Source organism: Bos javanicus, chromosome 22 (genome assembly GCF_032452875.1).
Source record: "Bos javanicus breed banteng chromosome 22, ARS-OSU_banteng_1.0, whole genome shotgun sequence".
NCBI classification, from domain to species: Eukaryota; Metazoa; Chordata; class Mammalia; order Artiodactyla; family Bovidae; genus Bos; species Bos javanicus.
In genome coordinates, this window is record NC_083889.1 from 46,967,784 (window position 1) to 46,989,622 (window position 21,839).

Genomic DNA, 21,839 nt, shown 5'->3' on the forward strand with positions numbered 1-21,839 from the left:
TTTCCAAGAGGAGGTGCTATCATGGGTCATTTTCTAAAACCAATTTAATCATGAAACTGGTGTCCTGAGGGCCATACTTTGGAAAGATGGATAAATAATTGAATATGCCTTAATGAATCAATATAGAAGTCTAAAAGTACCTACAAAATGCTAACAGGGATTCTGTCTGGCTATTAGAAGTATGGGTGGCTTTTATTTGGTGATTTTTCCCACAATAAACATTTCTGTTTTCTAAAATTTAAATATCAAGCTGTTCTGTAATTGTTTAATTTTTAAAAGATGGCTGGAGAAGGGATAGAGATGTGGGGCAAGAGCTCTTGTTCTCACAGTCAGCGTGCACACAGGCCAATGTTAATCCCTGCTCTTCTAAAGCAATGAGGCAGGTTAACTGGATGGTTTTTACCGCAGTTCCCATTGGCCATCATGGAAAACACTCTCTCTTCAGTTATAGCCTAGTCACCCCCATCACCATTATCATCATCAAAGTCATTTAGTCATTGATATGCTGTTCTTTTAATTTTTTTATTGAAGTAAAATTCACCTAACAAAATTAATCATTTTAAAGTGACATTTAGTTCTTTCACAAGGTTAGGCAACCATCACCTCTATCTAGTTCCCATTGACGCCGTCCGATGAGGATATCTACAAGAACTGAGGTGGGCTGTCAAAGGCATAGATACATAGTTACATTAATAAAGCATAAAATCAGGGCCATAAAAAGGAGAAAGGGATAAATATACCAAGCAGGAGGTTAATATAATGCTGTGACTAAGTATCAAGAGTATCTCTGAATTTCCTGGCAGCCTGGGCAAAATAGGAAGCACAAGGATAAATGGCTCTTATCAGAAAAGAGAAAGTTTGGTAAAACTCAAATAAACTAGAGTGTTTTTCTGGAACTTAATTCTAAAACTTTTCATGTGAATTTCATACATAGAACATTAATGCATATTAATATGCATAATAGGCAGTGCACTTGACTATAATTTCATAACAAATGTAAAAGGAATGATTTTCATATAGTTGTTTTCCAATAAATATTTACTAGGTTAATAAGTAAATAAATTATGAATAAAAGATAAGTCCATTGCATTCTTATCTCACACATCCTTCATAAATTTGTCAGTATGATAGAACTAAATGCCAAACAAAGAATGCAATCATCCCAATAAAGAAATTATTTTTTAAAAAACCTAAACTGTATTGAAGCTATTAACTGTTTTAATCAAATTAAAATATTGGGAAACTCTGGTCTATCTTCTGATAGCACTAACAGTGGGCTTTCCCAGTGTCTCAGATGGTAAAAAAAAAAAAAATCTGCCTGCAGTGCAGGAGATGTGGGTTTGATCCCTGGGTGGGGAAGATCCCCTGGAGGAGGGTATGCCCACTCCAGTATTCTTGCTGGGAAAATCCCATGGACAGAGGAGCCTGGCCAGCTACACTCCATGGGGTCACAAAGAGTCAGACATGAATAAAGTGACTGAGCACAAACATGTAGAAAAATCATAAAGCTTTTGGCACTCTCTAATTCCTTTATAGTTTTATGGTGATATTAGGATAAACTGGTCTCCATTCTTCATTCAAGATATGCGTAAGCTGTTTGTTTAAAGGTCAAAACTTAAAAGATTTTTCGGGAGTTCCTAAAATCTGTCTACTCCCTAAATAATGGCAATATGAGAGTTCGAACAGCCATTGTGCACAGCGTTGCCCTTCTGTCAATGGGATAGACTCAACCCATCCAAACTGCAATTCTTCAGTCATTCCTATCTTAGATTTCAAGAGAGGAAATTCTGCCACCCAGCAGTAGTTTTGTAAGTTTTCTAGGTGCTAGCGTTTCCCCTGGAGAAGGAGATGGCAACCCACTCCAGTATTCTTGCCTGGATAATCCCATGGACAGAGAAGCCTGGCCAGTTACAGTCCATGGTTTGCAAAGAATCATATAAGGCTGAGCATGCAATACTCACTCAATCATTCAGCCTAAAGACTAAGGCTTAAGGCATGCACCCCAATATTCATAGCAGCATTATTTGCAATTGTCAATATATGGAAGCAGCTTAAATATCCATCAACGAATGAATGGATAAAGAAGATGTGGTACATATACATATATATATATATATGATGGAATACTACTCAGCCATAAAAAGAATGAAGTTTTGCCATTTGCAACAACATGGATGGACTTGGGGGGCATTATTAAGTGAAATAAGACAAAGAGAAAGACAAATACTGTATGATACATCTCTTCTATGTGGAACCCCCCCAAAATACAACAGAATAGTGAATATAACAAAAAAGAAGCAGACTCACAGATATAAAGAATAAACTAGTGGTTACCAGTGGGGAGAGCAAAGCTGGAAGGGACAGCCTAGGGGTAAGGGATTAAGAGGTACAAATCCCTTAAAATAAGCTGCAAGGATATATTGTAAAATGTGAGAAATATAACCAATATTTTGTAATAACTATTTAAAAATTGTGAATCACTATATTGTACACCTGTAATTTATATAATATTGTATATCAACTACACTTCAATTTAAAAACAGCCATCACAAAAAAAAAAAGACTTGAGGTTCCCTGGCCATCCAACGGTTAGGACTCTGTGTTTCCACTGCAGGGGGCATGGGTTTGATCCCTGGTGGGGAACTAAGATCCTGCCTGCTGAGTAGCATGGCCAAAAATAAATAAAGTGTACGACTCGAGGGTTTTTAATATATTCCTAGACTTCTACGTGCATCACCATAATAATTTTTTTTTTAAAAAGGCTATGGTCCTTTTTCGCAACAGGTTTGCCGCCAGGACACAGGTGTCGTGAAAACCACCGTTAAACCTAAGCCAAAATGGGAAAGGAGAAGACCCACATCAACATCGTTGTCATTGGGCATGTAGATTCAGGGAAGTCTACCACGACTGGCCATCTGATCTACAAATGTGGCGGGATCAACAAGAGAACAACTGAAAAGTTCGAGAAGGAGGCTGCCGAGATGGGAAAGGGCTCCTTCAAATATGCCTGGGTCTTGGACAAACTTAAAGCTGAACGTGAGCGTGGTATCACCATTGATATCTCCCTGTGGAAATTTGAGACCAGCAAGTACTATGTTACCATCACTGATGCCCCAGGACACAGAGACTTCATCAAAAACATGATTACAGGCACATCCCAGGCTGACTGTGGTGTCCTGATTGTTGCTGCTGGTGTTGGTGAATCTGAAGCCAGTATCTCCAAGAACGGGCAGACCCGTGAGCATGCCCTTCTGGCTTACACCCTGGGTGTGAAACAACTAATTGTTGGCGTTAACAAAATGGATTCCACTGAGCCACCATATAGCCAGAAGAGATACGAAGAAATTGTTAGGGAAGTCAGCACCTACGTTAAGAAAATTGGCTACAACCCCGACACAGTAGCATGTGTGTTGGGGGCCAGAGTGAGGTACTTCGCCCATGGCAAAGGTCATGAGGAAGGAGGCTCGACATACGCAAAGGCGGGATCGAGCCTCAGGAGTCCCCCTGGAAATCCTCGAGCATCTACCCCCATAACCAGAGCCTGCCTACTTTACTACTTTGTGCTCTCACCTACACCTCTGACTTTACGGGGGGCTGTCCCCCACCACCTCTTTCGGAGAAGGAGTTAACCTAGAGCTCCAGTCAATAAAAACTCTTGGGTGTGACAAGAGTGTTTTAACCTACAAACTCCTCTGAAGGTTCTCTAGCCTGCCTGACAGGCTCCTCCGGCCACATGTGATTGCTCACAGCCTCCCAACCGTGAGAGGCACAAGATGCTTTAAACCCTCTAAAAACAGGTTCTTTAGAGAAGTTAGAAAACTTAAGTATAGTGGGCTAATTAGGAATTGTGTTGGTGAAGGGTTTTTCATTTGTTGAGCCAATGTTTGTTGCTAAGTCTCCACATCCCCTGCCCTTACACACATTAATGAATATATAGAAGGAATAAGTATTAACCTTTGATATTAATCACGTTAGACCTTAGGCTAAGTAAATTCTTTCCTTAACTAAAACCCACTACACCCTCACCCTGTAGGAATGTAACTTTATTTGGGTGGCGTCTGTTTTGAGAATAATCAGCCCTGGAGAAATAAGTGTCCTGACTGACTGACCGCTGTCACAAGGAGAGGGTCGTAAATTGTCAGCAGGCCCCCCTGGCCAGAAGATGGTGTAACACCCCTAAGACCTCTGTATGCATTTGTGTGAAGCACCTGACTTTAATAAAAGTCAGGACTGCTGTCCCCACGTGACTTTTGTATAACATCTCAGTGTATAAAAACAGACTCTGGAAAATAAAGAATTGGGATCAGTTTCTCGAAATACTGGTCTCCCCATGTCGCTCTCTCTCTCACTCTGGCTGAGTCTCCATCTGGAGCGCGGAACCCACCATGCTTACTAATTATGCCTGGGCTTCTAAGATCCGACCGGGGAGGCCTCAGTGTCTCCTCTCCTTCGGGAGAACGGAAGGACGCCTGCGGCCTACGTAAGTGGTGCAAACTTCTTGTCTTGAAGTTTTATTGGTCTCCCGTGTAAACCAAGCTACTCAGCCTCTTTTCTCCACTGAATTTTCCTACTGAGCTATCCTCATCCTATTACTCTTTATATCTTTAATTAATATCTAATTGAAGCTATTGTATCCTGATCCTCGCCTATGCTGTCTCTCCTTCGAATACCCTGGATCAGCCGGGGCTGGTCCCCGGCACATGTGTGCCAATTTCTGGCTGGAATGGTGACAACATGCTGGAGCCAAGTGCTAACATGCCATGGTTCAAGGGATGGAAAGTCACCCGTAAGGACGGCAATGCCAGTGGAACCACCCTGCTTGAAGCTCTGGATTGCATTCTGCCACCAACTCGCCCAACTGACAAACCCTTGCGTTTGCCTCTCCAGGATGTCTATAAAATTGGTGGTATTGGTACTGTCCCTGTGGGTCGTGTGGAGACTGGTGTTTTCAAACCTGGCATGGTGGTCACCTTTGCTCCAGTCAGTGTAACAACTGAAGTGAAGTCTGTAGAAATGCACCATGAAGCATTGAGTGAAGCCCTTCCTGGGGACAATGTGGGCTTTAACATCAAGAACGTGTCTGTCAAAGATGTCCGTCGTGGCAATGTGGCTGGTGACAGCAAAAATGATCCACCCATGGAAGCTGCTGGCTTCACAGCTCAGGTGATTATTTTGAACCATCCAGGCCAAATCAGTGCTGGATATGCACCTGTGCTGGATTGTCACACAGCTCACATTGCTTGCAAGTTTGCTGAGCTGAAGGAGAAGATTGATCGTCATTCTGGGAAAAAGCTGGAAGATGGCCCTAAATTCTTGAAATCTGGTGACGCTGCCATCGTTGATATGGTTCCTGGCAAGCCCATGTGTGTCGAGAGCTTCTCTGATTATCCTCCCCTGGGCCGTTTTGCTGTGCGTGACATGAGACAGACAGTCACTGTGGGTGTCATCAAAGAAGTGGACAAGAAGGCAGCTGGAGCTGGCAAGGTCACCAAGTCTGCCCAGAAAGCTCAGAAGGCTAAATGAATATTATCCCCAATACCTGCCACCCCAGTCTTAATCAGTGGTGGAAGAACGGTCTCAGAACTGTTTGTCTCAATTGGCCATTTAAGTTTAATAGTAAAAGACTGGTTAATGATAACAATGCATCGTAAAACCTTCAGAAGGAAAGGAGAATGTTTTTGTGGACCATATGTTTTGTGTGTGGCAGTTTAAGTTATTAGTTTTTAAAATCAGTACTTTTTAATGAAAACAACTTGACCAAAAATCTGTCACAGAATTTGAGACCCATTAAAAAAAGTTTAATGAGAAACCTGTGTCTTCCTTTTGGTCAACACTGTAACTCCCTATAGTACTACTTTGGTAAGAGTTGCTCATAAGCTATTTCTGGTAAAACAATTTTCAAATTATGGGTTTGTATTTCTAGGGTGGAGCTTCAGGTTTGTTAACCTTGTGTTGAGAACTCATCTGTTTTAATAACATCTTAAGCATTGGTGCAACACTTTTCTAGATTAGGACAGATGAACAAAGAGTAACTATGTTTTATATGTAAGCTAGTTTGTAAGGTCAGATTCTATAGTATAGAAGCTCCTGTTGCATATAAAATTTTGTACGGTTACATAAATGAATAAATCTATGTCATTTAGTTTGCCAGTTATGAGGATGTGCATTCACATTTATAATAAGTAGTTATTCTAAAATGTGAGACTTAATAGTATTGAGTACTGCCCTGCTAGAGTTAATTGTATACAGGTTCTAGGAAAAATAAAAGATGCTGAAGGCTAAAAAACAAATAAAATAAATAAATAAATAAAAATAAAAAGGCTATGGTTTAAGAACAAATATTCTCCTTCTTCTCTACATCTCAGATGGGGAAAACATACCGAAGGTCCTCATGAACCATTTGCAGGAGGATCACGGTGGCTGCCATGAAAGGAAATGAACTGGAAGTCATATCCAACTATCAACAACAGATTTCCCAGGTTTTGACACTCAGACTAAGTTTAATCTTAAAAAGTTTTTTTCTTTCCGGTATTCTCTAATTATTCTATAATAAGCTTGTATGATTGACTCATGAAACGTTGTTGGGTTTTGTTTTGATAAGAAAGAAGCAATGGGTAAGAAAACAGGTTGAAAGTGACAGGAGCCATGGTGCAGGAGGCCACTTGACTGTCCCCTCAGTGGCTGTGCGGCTTGGGGAGAATCCTTCCCTTTCTCTCTGTGCGCTGGGGGTGAACACCCCCGCCTTGCAGACATGCAGAGAAGATTCAGTGAGCCAATGCAGAGCTCAGTGGTTCAGACCGAGCATGCATTTATTTGTACATTGTGAATATAATATTAGAAATGATAGCTATTAACATTACTAATTGAGATTTTTACTTTGCATAATGGCAAAACATTTACACAATAGTAAAAAAAAAAAAAGAAGAAGAAGAAAAAGTTGTCTCTAATCCTATCACCCCAACAAGCCAAGCTATGGTCATTTGCCCCAGGCCTTGTCTAGTCCTGACCCACATGATTCATATGTGGTCATAATCATATTGTAAGTGCAATTTCACATTCTGATTTTTCAGCTAACATTATATGATAAGCACTTTCTGCCACATGTGAATGATTAAATGGTGATTTTAAAAGCCATACGTATTCAGGGACAACAAGATGCAGTGACCCTCTATAGCACAAGGAACGTCCTTCATATTCTCTAAAATAAAATCCCTCAAGATGACCGATGCTGGCCCTTGAAGTAACCAAATTCAGTGCAGTAAAACCAATGTCAAAGAAGGCAAGCCCATCAGGGCACTTTGAGTGAGGAGGGAGCGTTAACCTTTTATAAGCTTGAAAGCTGATGGGCTTCAGTTGGCTACAATGTGCAAAGGTACCTCAGAATATGATCTGAGGATGTACTGCCTTTCTGAAAGTGAGGGTAGAATCTGACCTCCAGAACCAAACCAGGGGTCTTTGAAGCCTGAAGATCAAGAAAGGCCAACCCTGGTGTGAGGACTGTGGCTCTTCCTCCCCTACAGGCTGACGTCTAGGCAGGTGGAGACTGGGAAGGAAAGGGCCAGCCAGAGCAAGGAGGTGAGAGGGCAGGGAACTTGCTTAGGGACAAAGGTAGAGCACCGTTAGGCAGACAGATCAAGTGTGGATCAGGAAATAGTGTGTCAAAATTGCTGGCCTGGAAAGTTGAAGGTTTTGAGTTCTGCTAAAGAGCTTTGAATGTAATTGGGCGGGTATTGGCCAGCCCCGGAGAGTTGTTGAATAAGGAAGCAGGCCAGCCAAGGTGTTGAGAGAGAAAGAGAAGAGAATTAAGTAGTGTGCATGGACGGAAAAGAAAACCGCTCCGACAGGGGTGCAGAAGAGGAGGAAACCAGCAGCAAGACGGTGGCTGACGGGTGCTATTGCTGCGTTCCGGTCTCCGTTCTGGCTATTTTGTGTGTACTCACCAGTTCAGTCCTTAGAGCAACCTTCTGATTTAGGTACTGTTATTATAACTCCTGTTCACCAGAGGAAAATTATTAGGTGACCTGGGCAAGTTGCCAAGGTCACAAATAGTCGTGACAGCCCCAGCACAGAAATCCAAGTGGGCTGGTTCTGGAGAGAGGCCACCAGGCGAGTAGGGGAAGCACTCTGGGTGGAGCTGACAGAGCCACAGAGCTGAGAAACAACGTGCTACTTGTGGAGGAAGGCAAAGGCTCCACGATGCAGATGGTGGACAGACCAGAGGAGAAATCCTTGGAATTTCTGTGACTGGCAATGTGGAAGGGCCCCTGACAGAGTCTGTGAAGCTCTGTGCCCCTTCTTGTCCCCTGCAACCTGCACAAGAACTTGGCCTTACACACTGTTTACAAATCGGTTAGGATTATTTTGGTTGAGGCTGCCTCCATTCTGGCTGGTCTCAGTACTTATCCATCTAACAAACACGTATTATATTCCTCTCAGTGAAGAGTGCTAGCTTGACAGAGATTAGCAAAATTGGCACAATGCCTACACAAACCCACACCTGAGATGAACTTCCTTCCACCCAGCATGTAACTAGTTAGGACAAAGGATCTCCCCATGTAATATCTCAAACCTCTTTGTCCTTTCTTGTGAAAATCTCATCCTACAGAGCTTTGAGCTCAAAAAAGCTGCTTCCTGCTGGAGAGATCAGGTTTTACTCTTTACTGATAAACAGCTGGCATAAGTGATTTCATCTTGATTATAGCAGCCTGGGAGCCGGATGATCCAAGCTGATGTCTTTGTTGTTAGAATTCTTCTGCCCAAAGCATACCCAGGGAGCCAACCTCCCCTTCCTCCAGACCCTCAAGGGAAAGGCCACTAAAGATGGTACCCAGCATGAGCTTCAAAGATGGAGATGCTGGAACTCTGATTCCTCTAACTCTCAAGGGTGTTTCATCTGGGAGAACTTGGAGGTTTTTTCAAGGGTGAACTCAAATGGGGCAAAGATATGGAGGTGAACGGGTTTTCCCTGGAGCTGGACCATCTTTGGGGGCACAGCTTGAACTTGCTTTGTCCCATGACACTGCCCCATGTTGTGAATATCCACTTGTCCATTTTCAAAACCCACTGGAAAGGTTACAACCTGTCTCAGGGTGCTACAAGTGGGACTACAATCATCTTACACTGAGTAGGGGGTATACTGAGAATTGCTGAGCATCTGTATGAGTGGCTAATGGCCCAGGTGCAACTGGACTCCCCCATGAGCCATTATCATGGAAATAGAGGGCCATTTAGCAAAGTAGCAGCAGCAGCAGCAGCAAATTTTGTCTAACACAGGTTTGCGAAAGGACCTACATCTCTACTCAAGAAAGATTGCTTCTTACGCAGTTAAAATAAATCCTCCATCTGTCTAAAAACCACTTACATAAAGCGCCCCCTTCTCCCTCGCCTCCGCTGGTTCTTCATCTGTGGGCCAGGTCAGGCTTTTGGCCAGCTACACCAGGCCCATGGCAAACGTGTGCACAGCCATGCACAGCCCAGAGCTAGCTGCTAGGGAGCGAAGCCCTTAGTGGATAGCTTGCTCTAAACATACCCAGGAGCAACCGTCACATGGGGAGCTTGCTTCTCCCACATCCATTAGCCTAGAGCTCTATTTGCACCCCTGCTGCAAGCAGTTTGGAAGTAGATAAAGTCTGAAAATATTACACGTGTATTACACTCACCCAGAGCATGACCCTGAGCAGAATAGAGGAGCAGTGGCTTCCCTAAAAAGGGCTCAATCTTCCATCCTGCTACCTACACACAGACACAAGCTCGTTTGTTCCTTTAAAGCTTGAAGAGCCTGAGAGGATGGATTTGCAGGCTTCAGGATAACCCTGAGGGCTGTTGGCCGCCTACACCCCAGAGGCTCTGGAAATGACAGTGGGAAGCTGCCGACAAGAGTGAGAGGGCTCGTGTGTCCCGGAGCACAGCAGAGCTCCCCCGGAAACACAGGCTGACCAGGCTGACCTCAGGCTCACACTGTCCCACTCTTCCTCTGCACTCTGTGTCTGTGAGAAGTTGCAGGACGAGGACCTAAGTGCGACAGTGAAGGCATCAACGGCCTGGGCTTGGGCACCAGGCAGAGGTGAGCTCCATTTGAGCTCTGCACTTACTTTGGGACCTCCACACAGCTTATTTAATCTCTCCAAACCTCGTTTTCCTTATCTGAACAATAGGGACAGCAATGCCTGCCTCCCGGGTTTGTTGCAGGAACTAAATGAGATGATGCATATGCAAAAACCTCCATTCAGTAAGTGAGCTCACTGCACAAATGCTGACTCACAGCACTGGCGTGCTTGGTTTTCTTATCTGCTTAATTACCCATACTAGACTGTCAGTCCCTTGAAGGCAGGCTTAATAACTTATCGACTGCTGTATTCTTACGGATAAACATAGTTCCAGGCTTGCAGTAGACCTGTGTTTAATATTCATTAAATACTTGCTGAATTTGTTGAATTCATAATTAGTTATAGACCTGTAATACATGTGATGGTTAATTTTATGTGTCAATGTGGATGAGCCATGGTACCCAGATATACGCTCAAATATTATTTGGGGTATTTCTTTGAGGATGTTTTTGGATGAGATTAACATAAACTGGGAACATTCCCACTCTTGGTCTGCCATTGCCAAGAGAACATGTGCAGCCTAGCATGCTGGAGGATGGGAGATATGGGGCACAGAGTCAAGACACCCCATTACTCCAGGCTAGGCCATCCTAGGTCGGTGGTCATCTAACCCCCATATATGTAAATAAGCTCATTAAGATCAACAAAACTGCCTAACTGATCACCCCGAAGCAGGAGCAATTACTGCTTTGTAAGCCATGGAGATTTTGGAAGGGTTTGTTCCACTGAATCATTTTCACAATAATTATTTGCACATAGAGTCACCTGTCCAATTCTGTTATTTCCACAGTCTGTGCTCTGCCCCGTGCATCCCACAGTAGTGGATGTCACCTGAAGGCAGCTCTCCTGGCCGGGGCAAAACTTTTAAAAAGTAGAGAAGAGATTTTCCCTTGCAACTTAGCCATGTGAGGATGGCATGCCCACTGGGTACCAGGCTGCCCAAGAGGCAGTCTAAGCACAGGTGCCAGGCAGAGCCTAGAGAATGAGGGCAGCAACACAAAAATGAGAAACTTTTTTTTTAAAGAACTTGATATTTCAAAAAATAAGCATTGAAATAGTCATCAAAACGTTTTCAGAATTTCTTATGCTAGTTTATGGTTTAGGTTTTTTTGTTTGTTTTTTTTTTTTTTGATGCGGATTACATCTTGGGAGGTGGATTTGCCTGCAGAGTCTGTGACAGGCTTAGAGCCTCTAAACTGTCCAAGGATCCCCTGCTCTACAGGGATGGGGGGACCTAGGGCTGCCTGGAGCTGGAGCAGCACTTCGGGCATGCAGGAAGCAGCTTGGGGGGGCGGGGCATGGGAGACACCCAAGTAACGGAGCTGGGCTTCTGCAATCTGTTCCCAACTGCTTGTGCCTATGAATCATCTACATCCACACTCCCTCACAACCCGCCTGTTACATAAATAATATACAAAGTGAGCAAAAATCAGCCACCACCACGGAGGAGCTTGACCTTGGGTGGTCATGGAGGAGTTGGGAGAAAGGGCTGTTTAGGAGAGTTGTGGGTGGCTCCCTCCAGAAGGGCAAGTTTTGCTTGGCTTCCTGACGTCACTAATAGCTTTGAAACAGTCAGTCACCTTTAAGGCCCAAGCCCTTGGGAAACTGTCTTCAACGCCAGTTTCTCACTCAGTAAAATCTCTGAAAAGGAAAATAAAAGTCGGCTTGCATTCCAAGAAGGAAAAGGAGTTCAGAGGGAATTCCCTGTGGTCCAGTGGTTGAGACTCCATGCTCCCACTACTGCCCAAGACAGGGAAAGGGGCAACCAAAAAAATGCCCGTGGGGGGCGGGTGCGGGTAGCTCAGAGCAATCCCAGAGGATTTGGAATGCTTGTGAAATCCAGCTTGGGGAGAGGGTAGGAGTAGGTGGGGAATACTCACTACATAAATGAGCAAACACGAGAGAGCGGGACTCTTGCATAAAGTCTAGGTAGAGACTTCCCCTGGCGGTCCAGTGCTTAAGACTCAGTACTTCCAGTGCAGGGGTTTGATCCCTGGTTGGGGAACTAAGATCCCAAATGCCTTGTGGCCAAAAAAAATTTTAATTAAAAAAAAAAAAAATCTAGGGATAGAATACTTTTTTCCTCTCTGAACATTCCAAGATGATACAAAATTGTTACTCCCAGATAGGGCTGAATAGTGGCCTTCAGAAACTGTTCCTAGATACTAGCTTGCTTCCAGGGGAGATGAGCAGAGGCCATGCACAGGAGACATTGGCAGTGCCCAGGTTGGTTAGCAGGGGACAGATGAGGGGGAAGAGGAAGAGGAGGAGAATTTTTTATTGAACACTTAGCTTTGTACCAGGCATTACCTCATTCAGTCTTTCCCACAGTCCTATGAAATCCAGTGTTGATACCCCCATTGTTTAGATGAGAAAATTCAGAGAGCTTAGGTAACTTAGCCAAAACCAGTATGTTTTGAGCACAGTTGAGTTTAGACCCCAGGCTCTTTGATTTGAACACTGTTGGCTAACTCAGGGACCTGGACTTCCCTGGTGGCTCAGATGACCTACCCTACTCTTAACAAAGAGCTCAGTTACCTTGACACTATTTAAATGTTTCTCATTTGGAGAGATGCCTCTACAGCTGTAAAGCACTTTATTCTGTATCAACACAGGAACTGGTTTATTCCCAAACGCAACCTTTGTTTTTGAAATAAACTTTATTTAACAGAGTCTTCTTTGCATGCCTTAAATGGATATCTTATGAACCTGTTTTGGTAGAGGAGGCCTCCTTTTCCATTTTGGAAATGCTGTTTACTTATGTGATCCTTCATTCATTGTTCATTCATTTATTCACTCAAGAAGCATTTATTGAGCAACTACTAAGTACCAGATACCTTGCTGATTCCTAGGACTCTGCTGATGAGTTTATTGCCATTAAGGAGCTTATAGTGTATGCCTGGGGTTATTCAAAATGAGGTGTCCAGAACTCACAGACTACTAGTGGGATTTTAGGTGTCAAAAGCAGATTCACAGTGCAAGAAAAAAATAATCAGTAGATTCTCTAGATCTGGGGTCTTAATAACTGAATATAGCTGCCACTAAGCGACCAAATATTATCAGACCTCTAACCAAGTCATTCATCTTAAAGAAAAATAAAAGTTTTGTGCTCAAAAATCACTGCTTCCTCATTTGACTCCACCAGTATAGCACACTCCTTAAATAAAACAAAAAGAGTCAAACATTTCAGCTTTCCAAAACTGGACCAAAGCCAGTACCCTGGGCTTCTGCTGCAGAAGAACCAAGACCCTTTCTGTAAACCTATAAATAAATTTCAGCAGATGCTTGGACTCAAAGAGTCCAAGTGGAAAGCCAACCCTCTGGTCCTCAGAAACATGCGTGCTGCCTCCTTTCCTAACCCCTCGCCAGCTTTAGAAAGCTGTGTTTTGGGAAGCTATTAGTGCAGAAAACAGTATTTCCAGAATGATGAGTTACCCCAGAAAACTCTTCAAAAATAGGTAGCTCCCAAAAGAAGTGAGTGAGCTCTGCGTCCTAGTTCCGAGATGTCTCTTCTATCCTAAAGTTCCAAGGGAAGTTAGGAGTAAAAGTCTCTAGCCAGGCCTCTTTCAGGATATTGTGATGAGATCCTTGTTAAGCTGTCTGGTCTCCATCACTGACCACCCAAAATGCCAAGTCACAGTTTAAGCCAACCTCATCCCACCGTAAGATTAGAATGGATATCAAGTCATCAGTTTCCAACTCTGATTTTTCTCCATCCCTGTGGGGACCACATATCTAAAGGATCATTTTCAAAACAAATGAATTTTAATTCCTTTCATTTGAAAAGGTAAGGAGCCAGCAACTCTTTTAGGAGGAAGAAGAATATAAAGAGACCCAATAATGAGAGTAGTAAATAATAGTAACAATTAGAACAAACTAGAATATAAGCTTCTTAAGAACAGACGTTTTGGGGGACTTCCCTGGCAGTCCTCAATTTTTCCCATCATCAGGGTCTTTTACAATAAGTCTGCTCTTTGAGGGCATGAGGAGAAGGGGACAAACAGGGATGAGATGGTTGGATGGCATCACCAACTCAATGTATATGAATTTGAGCAAACTCTAGCAGATAATGAAGGACCCAGAAGCCTGGCGTGCTGCAGTCCATGGGGTCGCAGAGTCAGACACAACTGAGCGACTGAACAACAACCCTGATGGTCCAGGGGTTAAGACTTCAATGAAAGGGGTGCAGGTTTGATCCCTGGATGGGGAACTAAGATCCCACATGCCTCTATGCCAGGAGCCGGCATATTGCATATTGAGTGCATATTGCATGTTGAGTGCAGCACTTTCCACAGCATCATCTTTCAGGATCTGGAATAGCTCAACTGGAATTCTATCACTGCCGGGAGCCAGCGTGAGGAACTCCGCCCATGACAAAGGTCATGAGGAAGGAGGCTCAGCATACGCAAAGGTGGGATCGAGCCTCAGGAGTCCCCCTGGAAATTCTCGAGCATCTACCCCCAAAACCAGAGTCTGCCTATTTTCTGCTTTGTGCTTTCACCTACACCTCTGACTTTACGGGGGACTGTCCCCCACTACCTCTCTCTGAAAAAGAGTTAGCTTACAGCTCCAGTTAATAATTCCTGGGTGTGACAGTGTTTCAGCCTACAAACTCCTTTGGAAATCCTCTAGCCTGCCTGAATAGGTTTTTCCGGCCACATGTGATTGTTCAGAGCCTCCCAACTGTGAGAGGCAGGAGATGTTCTAAACTGTCTAAACACAGATTCTTTTGAGTAGTTAAAAGATTGATTAGAAATTGTATTGGTGAAGGGTTTTTCACTTACTGGGCCAATGTTTGCTGCTAAGTCTCCATATCCCTTACCTGCTGTGTCCCTGGCAGTGTATTGATTAATATGATTGGTGTAAGTAGTAGCTTTAATGTTTGTAACCTTGGACCCTTGAGTTAATTCTTTTCTTGATTGAGCCCACCACACCTTTGCCCTATAGGAATGCAACTTTATCTAATGCTTTTGGAGGGTGGCTCCTGACTTTGGAATAATCTCCTTTAGAGAAAAATAAGTTTCTTAAAATGTTAACAGGCCTCCAGGCTGGAAGATGATGTAAATCACCTGAACTTTTGCATATGATAAGTTTGAAAGCCTGGCTTCAATTAGGAGCTGGAACTGCTGTCCTTGCATGACTCCACCCCTTCCCCCATTATCCTCTATGCATAACTTAAGGTATAAAAACTACTTTGGAAAATAAAGTGCGGGCCTTGTTCACTGAAACTTGGTCTCCCCATGTCGCTCTCTCTCTCAAATTCTGGCTGAGTCTCCATCTGGAGCGCGGAACCCACCATGTTTACTAATTATGCCTGGGCTTCTAAGATCCGACCGGGGAGGCCTCAGTGTCTCCTCTCCTTCGGGAGAACAGAAGGACGCCTGCGGCCTACGTAAGTGGTGCAAACTTCTTGTCTTGAAGTTTTATTGGTCTCCCGTGTAAACCAAGTTACTCAGCCTCTTTTCTCCACTGAATTTCCTCACTGAGCTATCCTCATCCTATTACTCTTTATATCTTTGATAAATATTTAAATAAATAGGTCACCTATGCCGTCTCTCCTTCGAATACCCTGAATCAGCCGGGGCTGGACTCCGGCACCTTGGGACCTAAAAAACAAACCAGGAAAGAGAAGAAATACTATAAAAAATCAGTAAAGACTTTAAAAATGGTCCACATTAAAAAATCTTAAAAGAAAAAGGAACAGAGGCTTTTTTCCCATCCTGTTCCCTGCTGAATTTGCAGTGCTTAATCACTCAGGAGCTTCATACACATCTACTGAATGAATAGATGGATGATACTCGTAGGAGTGTTTCAGTTCAGTTCAGTTCAGTTGCTCAGTCATGTCCGACTCTTTGCAACCCCATGAATCGCAGCATGCCAGGCCTCCCTGTCCATCACCAACTCCCGGAATTCACTCAGACTCACATCCATCAAGTCAGTGATGCCATCCAGCCATCTCATCCTCTGTCATCCCCTTCTCCTCCTGCCTCCAATCCCTCCCAGCATCAGTCTTTTCCAATGAGTCATCTCTTCGCATGAGGTGGCCAAAGTACTGGAGTTTCAGCTTTAGCATCATTCCTTCCAAAGAAATCCCAGGGCTGATCTCCTTCAGAATGGACTGGTTGGATCTCCTTGCAGTCCAAGGGACTCTCAAGAGTCTTCTCCAACACCACAGTTCAAAAGCATCAATTCTTTGGCACTCAGCCTTCTTCACAGTCCAACTCTCACATCCATACATGACCACTGGAAAAACTATAGCCTTGACTAGACGGACCTTTGTTGGCAAAGTAATGTCTCTGCTTTTGAATATGCTATCTAGGTTGGTCATAACTTTCCTTCCAAGGAGTAAGCGTCTTTTAATTTCATGGCTGCAGTCACCATCTGTAGAGATTTTGGAGCCCCCAAAAATAAACTCTGACACTGTTTCCACTGTTTCTCCATCTATTTCCCATGAAGTGATGGGACCAGATGCCATGATCTTAGTTTTCTGAATGTTGAGCTTTAAGCCAACTTTTTCACTCTCCTCTTTCACTTTCATCAAGAGGCTCTTTAGTTCTTCTTTGCTTTCTTCCATAAGGGTGGTGTCATCTGCATATATGAGGTTATTGATATTTCTCCCGGCAGTCTTGATTCCAGCTTTCTTCCAGTCCAGTGTTTCTCATGATGTACTCTGCATAGAAGTTAAATAAGCAGGGTGACAATATACAGCCTTGACATACTCCTTTTCCTATTTGGAACCAGTCTGTTGTTCCATGTCCAGTTCTAACTGTTGCTTCCTGACCTGCATACAGAGTTCTCAAGAGGCAGGTCAGGTGGTCTGGTATTCCCATCTCTTTCAGAATTTTCCACAGTTTATTGTGATCCACACAGTCAAAGGCTTTGGCATAGTCAATAAAGCAGAAATAGATGTTTTTCTGGAACTCTCTTGCTTTTTCGATGATCCAGTAGATGTTGGCAATTTGATCTCTGGTTCCTCTGCCTTTTCTAAAACCAGCTTGAACATCAGGAAGTTCACAGTTCACATATTGCTGAAGCCTGGCTTGGAGAATTTTGAGCATTACTTTACTAGCATGTGAGATGAGTGCAATTGTGCGGTAGTTTGAGCATTCTTTGGCATTGCCTTTCTTTGGGATTGGAATGAAAACTGACCTTTTCCAGTCCTGTGGCCACTGCTGAGTTTTCCAAATTTGCTGGCATATTGAGTGTAGCACTTTCACAGCATCATCTTTCAGGATTTGAAATAGCTCCACTGGAATTCCATCATGTCCACTAGCTTTGTTCGTAGTGATGCTTTCTAAGGCCCACTTGACTTCACATTCCAGGATGTCTGGCTCTAGGTGAGTGATCACACCATCGTGATTATCTGGGTCATGAAGATCTTTTTTGTACAGTTCTTCTGTGTATTCTTGCTACCTCTTCTTAATATCTTCTGCTTCTGTTAGGTCCATCCCATTTCTGTCCTTTATCGAGCCCATCTTTGCATGAAATATTCCCTTGGGATCTCTAATTTTCTTGAAGAGATCTCTAGTCTTTCCCATTCTGTTGTTTTCCTCTATTTCTTTGCACTGATCGCTGAGGAAGGCTTTCTTATCTCTTCTTGCTATTCTTTGGAACTCTGCATTCAGATGTTTATATGTTTCCTTTTCTCCTTTGCTTTTCACTTCTCTTCTTTTCACAGCTATTTGTAAGGCCTCCCCAGACAGCCATTTTGCTTTTTTGCATTTCTTTTCCACGGGGATGGTCTTGATCCCTATGTCCTGTACAATGTCACGAACCTCATTCCATAGCTCATCAGGCACTCTATCTATCAGATCTAGGCCCTTAAATCTATTTCTCACTTCCACTGTATAATCATAAGGGATGTGATTTAGGTCATACAGGAATGGTCTAGTGGTTTTCCCTACTTTCTTCAATTTAAGTCTGAATTTGGTAATAAGGAGTTCATGATCTGAGCCATAGTCAGCTCCTGGTCTTGTTTTTGCTGACTGTATAGAGCTTCTCCATCTTTGGCTGCAAAGAAAATAATCAATCTGATTTTGGTGTTGACCATCTGGTGATGTCCATGTATAGAGTCTTCTCTTGTGTTGTTGGAAGAGGGTATTTGCTATGACCAGTGCATTTTCTTGGCAAAACTCTATTAGTCTTTGTCCTGCTTCATTCTGTATTCCAAGGCCAAATTTGCCTGTTACTCCAGGTGTTTCTTGACTTCGTACTTTTGCATTCCAGTCCCCTATAATGAAAAGGATAGGTGTTCATTCTAAAAGGTCTTGTAGGTCTTCATAGAACCTTTCAACTTCAGCTTCTTCAGCATTACTGGTTGGGGCATAGACTTGGGTTACTGTAATATTGAATGGTTTGCTTTGGAAACAAACAGAGATCATTCTGTTGTTTTTGAGATTGAATCCAAGTACTGCATTTCGGACTCTTTTGTTGACCATGATGGCTACTCCATTTCTTCTAAGGGATTCTTGCCCACAGTAATAGATATAATGGTCATCTGAGTTAAATTCACCCATTCCAGTCCATTTCAGTTCGCTGATTCCTAGAATGTCAACATTCACTCTTGCCATCTCTTGTTTGACCACTTCCAGTTTGCCTTGAATCATGGACCTGACATTCCAGGTTCCTATACAATATTGCTCTTTACAGCATCGGACCTTGCTTCTATCACCAGTCACATCCACAGCTGGGTATTGTTTTTGCTTTGGCTCCATCCCTTCATTCTTTCTGGAGTTATTTCTCCACTGATCTCCAGTAGCATATTGAGCACCTCTGACCTGGGGAGTTCCTCTTTCAGTATCCTATCATTTTGCCTTTTCATATTGTTCATGGGGTTCTCAAGGCAAGAATACTGAAGTGGTTTGCCTTTCCCTTCTCCAGTGGACCACATTCTGTCAGATCTCTCCACCAAGATCTGCCCATCTTGGGTGGCCCCATGGGCATGGCTTAGCTTCATTGAGTTAGACAAGGCTGTGGTCCTAGTGTGATTAGATTTACTAGTTTTCTGTGAGTATGGTTTCATTGTGTCTGCCCTCTGATGCCCTCTTGTAACACCTACCATCTTACTTGGGTTTTCTCTTACCTTGGGCGTGGGGTATCTTTTCACAGCTGCTCCAGCAAAGCTCAGCCACTGCTCCTTACCTTGGATGAGGGATATCTCCTCACCACTGACCTTCAACGTGGGACAGCTCCCCTAGACCCTCCTGCGCCCGCACAGCCACCACTCCTTGGACTCCTAGGAGTGTTTACCACTGCCAGATTCTGTGCTAACTACTTCATCATCATGATCCCATTTAAACCTCTTGATCCCATCACCAGGAATCTGTACATCCCTGTTCTGCCTTGAGGAAACTGAGATTCAGAGCATGCACTGCACCTCTTCAGGGTCCTCTATCTGTAGGGCAGATCTGCTTTTGTGGAACCTGAAACGTGTACAACTTGAAGATTCTTGCTTTAAGGAACTGAATACTGTATAAATTTAGGTATGTAAGTAATAAATTTAGGGATGTAAGTAAATATCTATTGAGAATGAGGAAACAAAATGCAACAAATTACAAATGTAAAAGTATTACAAATATCATAAAATCTGGAAAAAGAGCAGTCACTTTTATCATCTGCCTGACATACCTCTTTTATTTGTTGGCTGCATACTGTTTTCTATAAAGAGAACAAAAAAATAATTTATCTTTCCTTAGTGTGGTTGCTTAAAATGGTTAGTTAAGGAAATATCTTTCAGCTTCATGACTCAATATAGATGATAGCAGGTAAGTCCTTAGGGTTGTCATCGAATGTGGGTAAAAGCTCTATCAAGTTTCTTTCATATCTGAGCCTTAAGACTTCAGGGCACTTGAAGTTTTCTTGTCAATGATTAATCCTGAATCAACATCACATTAGACAACACTCATTAACCTGTTTGCTGTCAACAGACATCTTCACTATACTGACTTATGACTTTCATGTTATCTTTGTTCTGTGTCAAATTAGCACTTAAATTTTTTCTCAGTGTGCTCGTATGACTCACTCCCCATTGCTAATTGTATTATCAAAGCTCCAAGTGCTTCTTCATTATTTCTAGTCAATATTTCCTTCCTGCTAAATGAATGAATAATTTTTTTCTATTAATTGAGTGAGTTTGATACGATCTGAAAAATTTTTGTTATAATTTGCTTCTCAGTGTTTCCTGATTTTATTGCTCATCTTTCTCAGTTCTAGTTCATCTTTTCATCTTTAAATGAATTTTCTTTCAGTTCTTTAATGAACTGAAAGATAGACACAAAAAAGTACCATTTACCTATATTCAAATCAGGGGTATGTAATTTCTCACTTATTTTATTGACACATTCCAAAATGACTCTCCAAATTGTAATTGAAATGGCATGTCCTCCACTCAGTTTCCCCTTACTCAGATTCCCTAGATGCCCTTGGCCAGTCCAGTGCCACCCTATGCAGAGACCAAGTGGAAATCAGAGTGGAAAGAGACAGTAGTAGTAACTGACTGACAATATTAACTAATCGAGTATGTTAGTCATGTGGCTATGGTCTCTCTAAAGTGAAAGTGAAGTAGCTCAGTCGTGTCCAACTCTTTGCGACCCCATGGACTGTAGCCTACTAGGCTTCTCCATCCATGGGATTCTCCAGGCAAGAATACTGGAGTGGGTTACCATTTCCTTCTCCAGGGGATCTTCCCGACCCAGAGATCAAACCTGGGTCTCCCGCATTGGAGGCAGATGGTTTAACCTCTGAGCCACCAGGGAAGCCTAAAAATCTCTAGGAAGGAAGCAAATCTGATGAAATTTTATCGTCACCAGCTCCACGGTAAACTGGCCTCTGCACAGTTAGTATGTGACGGATCCCAAATTCAAAGATGTTCTGGCTCAAAACAAATATCGTATACTAAAGCAAATGTATGGAATCTAGAAAAATGATACTGATGAACCTATTTGCAGGGCAGAAATAAAAGCATAGACAGCAGACTTGTGAACACGGTGGGGTGGGTGGAGGCAGAAAAGAGAGGGAGGGACGAATTGAGAGGGTAGCATTGACATATATACACTGTGGTGGTTTAGTCACTAAATCGTGTCCAACTCTTTGCAACTTCATGGACTATAGCCCGCCAGGCTTCTCTGTCCGTGAGATTCTCCAAGCAAGAATACTGGAGTGGATTGCCATTTCCTTCTCTAGACATATATACTACCATGAGTAAAATAGCTAGCAGGAAGTTGCTATGTAGCTCAGAGAGCTCAAATGCTCTGTGATGACCTAGGTGAGTGAAATGGGAAGGTGGGAGGAAGGATATGTATACATATGGCTGATTCATGGTATTGTACAGCAGAAACTAACACAACATTGTAAAGCAATTATATGGCAATTAAAACCTGTTCCGGCTCTGGGCCCTGAGCACCTGACCTATACTCTCCAGGCTGTCTAGGGAGTTCACAGAATAGAGTACCCAAGTCCAATTCAGTCTTTCCCTAGCAGGTCTTCCATGAAGTCCCAAAGGAATGTTCAAGATTCTTTCTGTACAGTTACATACACAATAAAATTTCCAAAGAATCCTGGAGTTCCAAGGAGTTAAGCTAAAAACCACATGAAGCGTCCTTAGACAAATTCCGAATTATCAAACACCAAAAAATAAATCCAGAAAGGAAACAGGAACCATCTCTTCGTTCTCTAGTTCTCTCCTTTGGAGCAGTGAGGTTGGGAGGGTTTGCTGGTCAGCAGGGCCACAACCAA

The 21,839-nt window shown here is 43.0% G+C and overlaps 1 protein-coding gene and 1 long non-coding RNA gene across 2 annotated transcripts in view; both read left to right on the forward strand.

Annotated features, from left to right (window-relative positions):
• Positions 1–6,658, forward strand: part of LOC133234946 (uncharacterized) — a 61,871-nt gene extending 55,213 nt beyond the window's left edge. Inside the window, exon 3 of the long non-coding RNA XR_009732376.1 lies at positions 6,366–6,658. This is a non-coding gene — a long non-coding RNA (uncharacterized LOC133234946). The remainder of the gene's footprint in view (positions 1–6,365) is intronic.
• LOC133235305 (elongation factor 1-alpha 1-like) lies at positions 2,772–5,813 on the forward strand. Its single transcript, XM_061396645.1, has 2 exons — positions 2,772–3,403; positions 4,701–5,813. Exons 1-2 carry the CDS (start codon positions 2,838–2,840, stop codon positions 5,521–5,523), a joined length of 1,389 nt encoding a protein of 462 aa, XP_061252629.1. The 5' UTR covers positions 2,772–2,837; the 3' UTR covers positions 5,524–5,813.
• Positions 6,659–21,839: the final 15,181 nt, after the last annotated feature.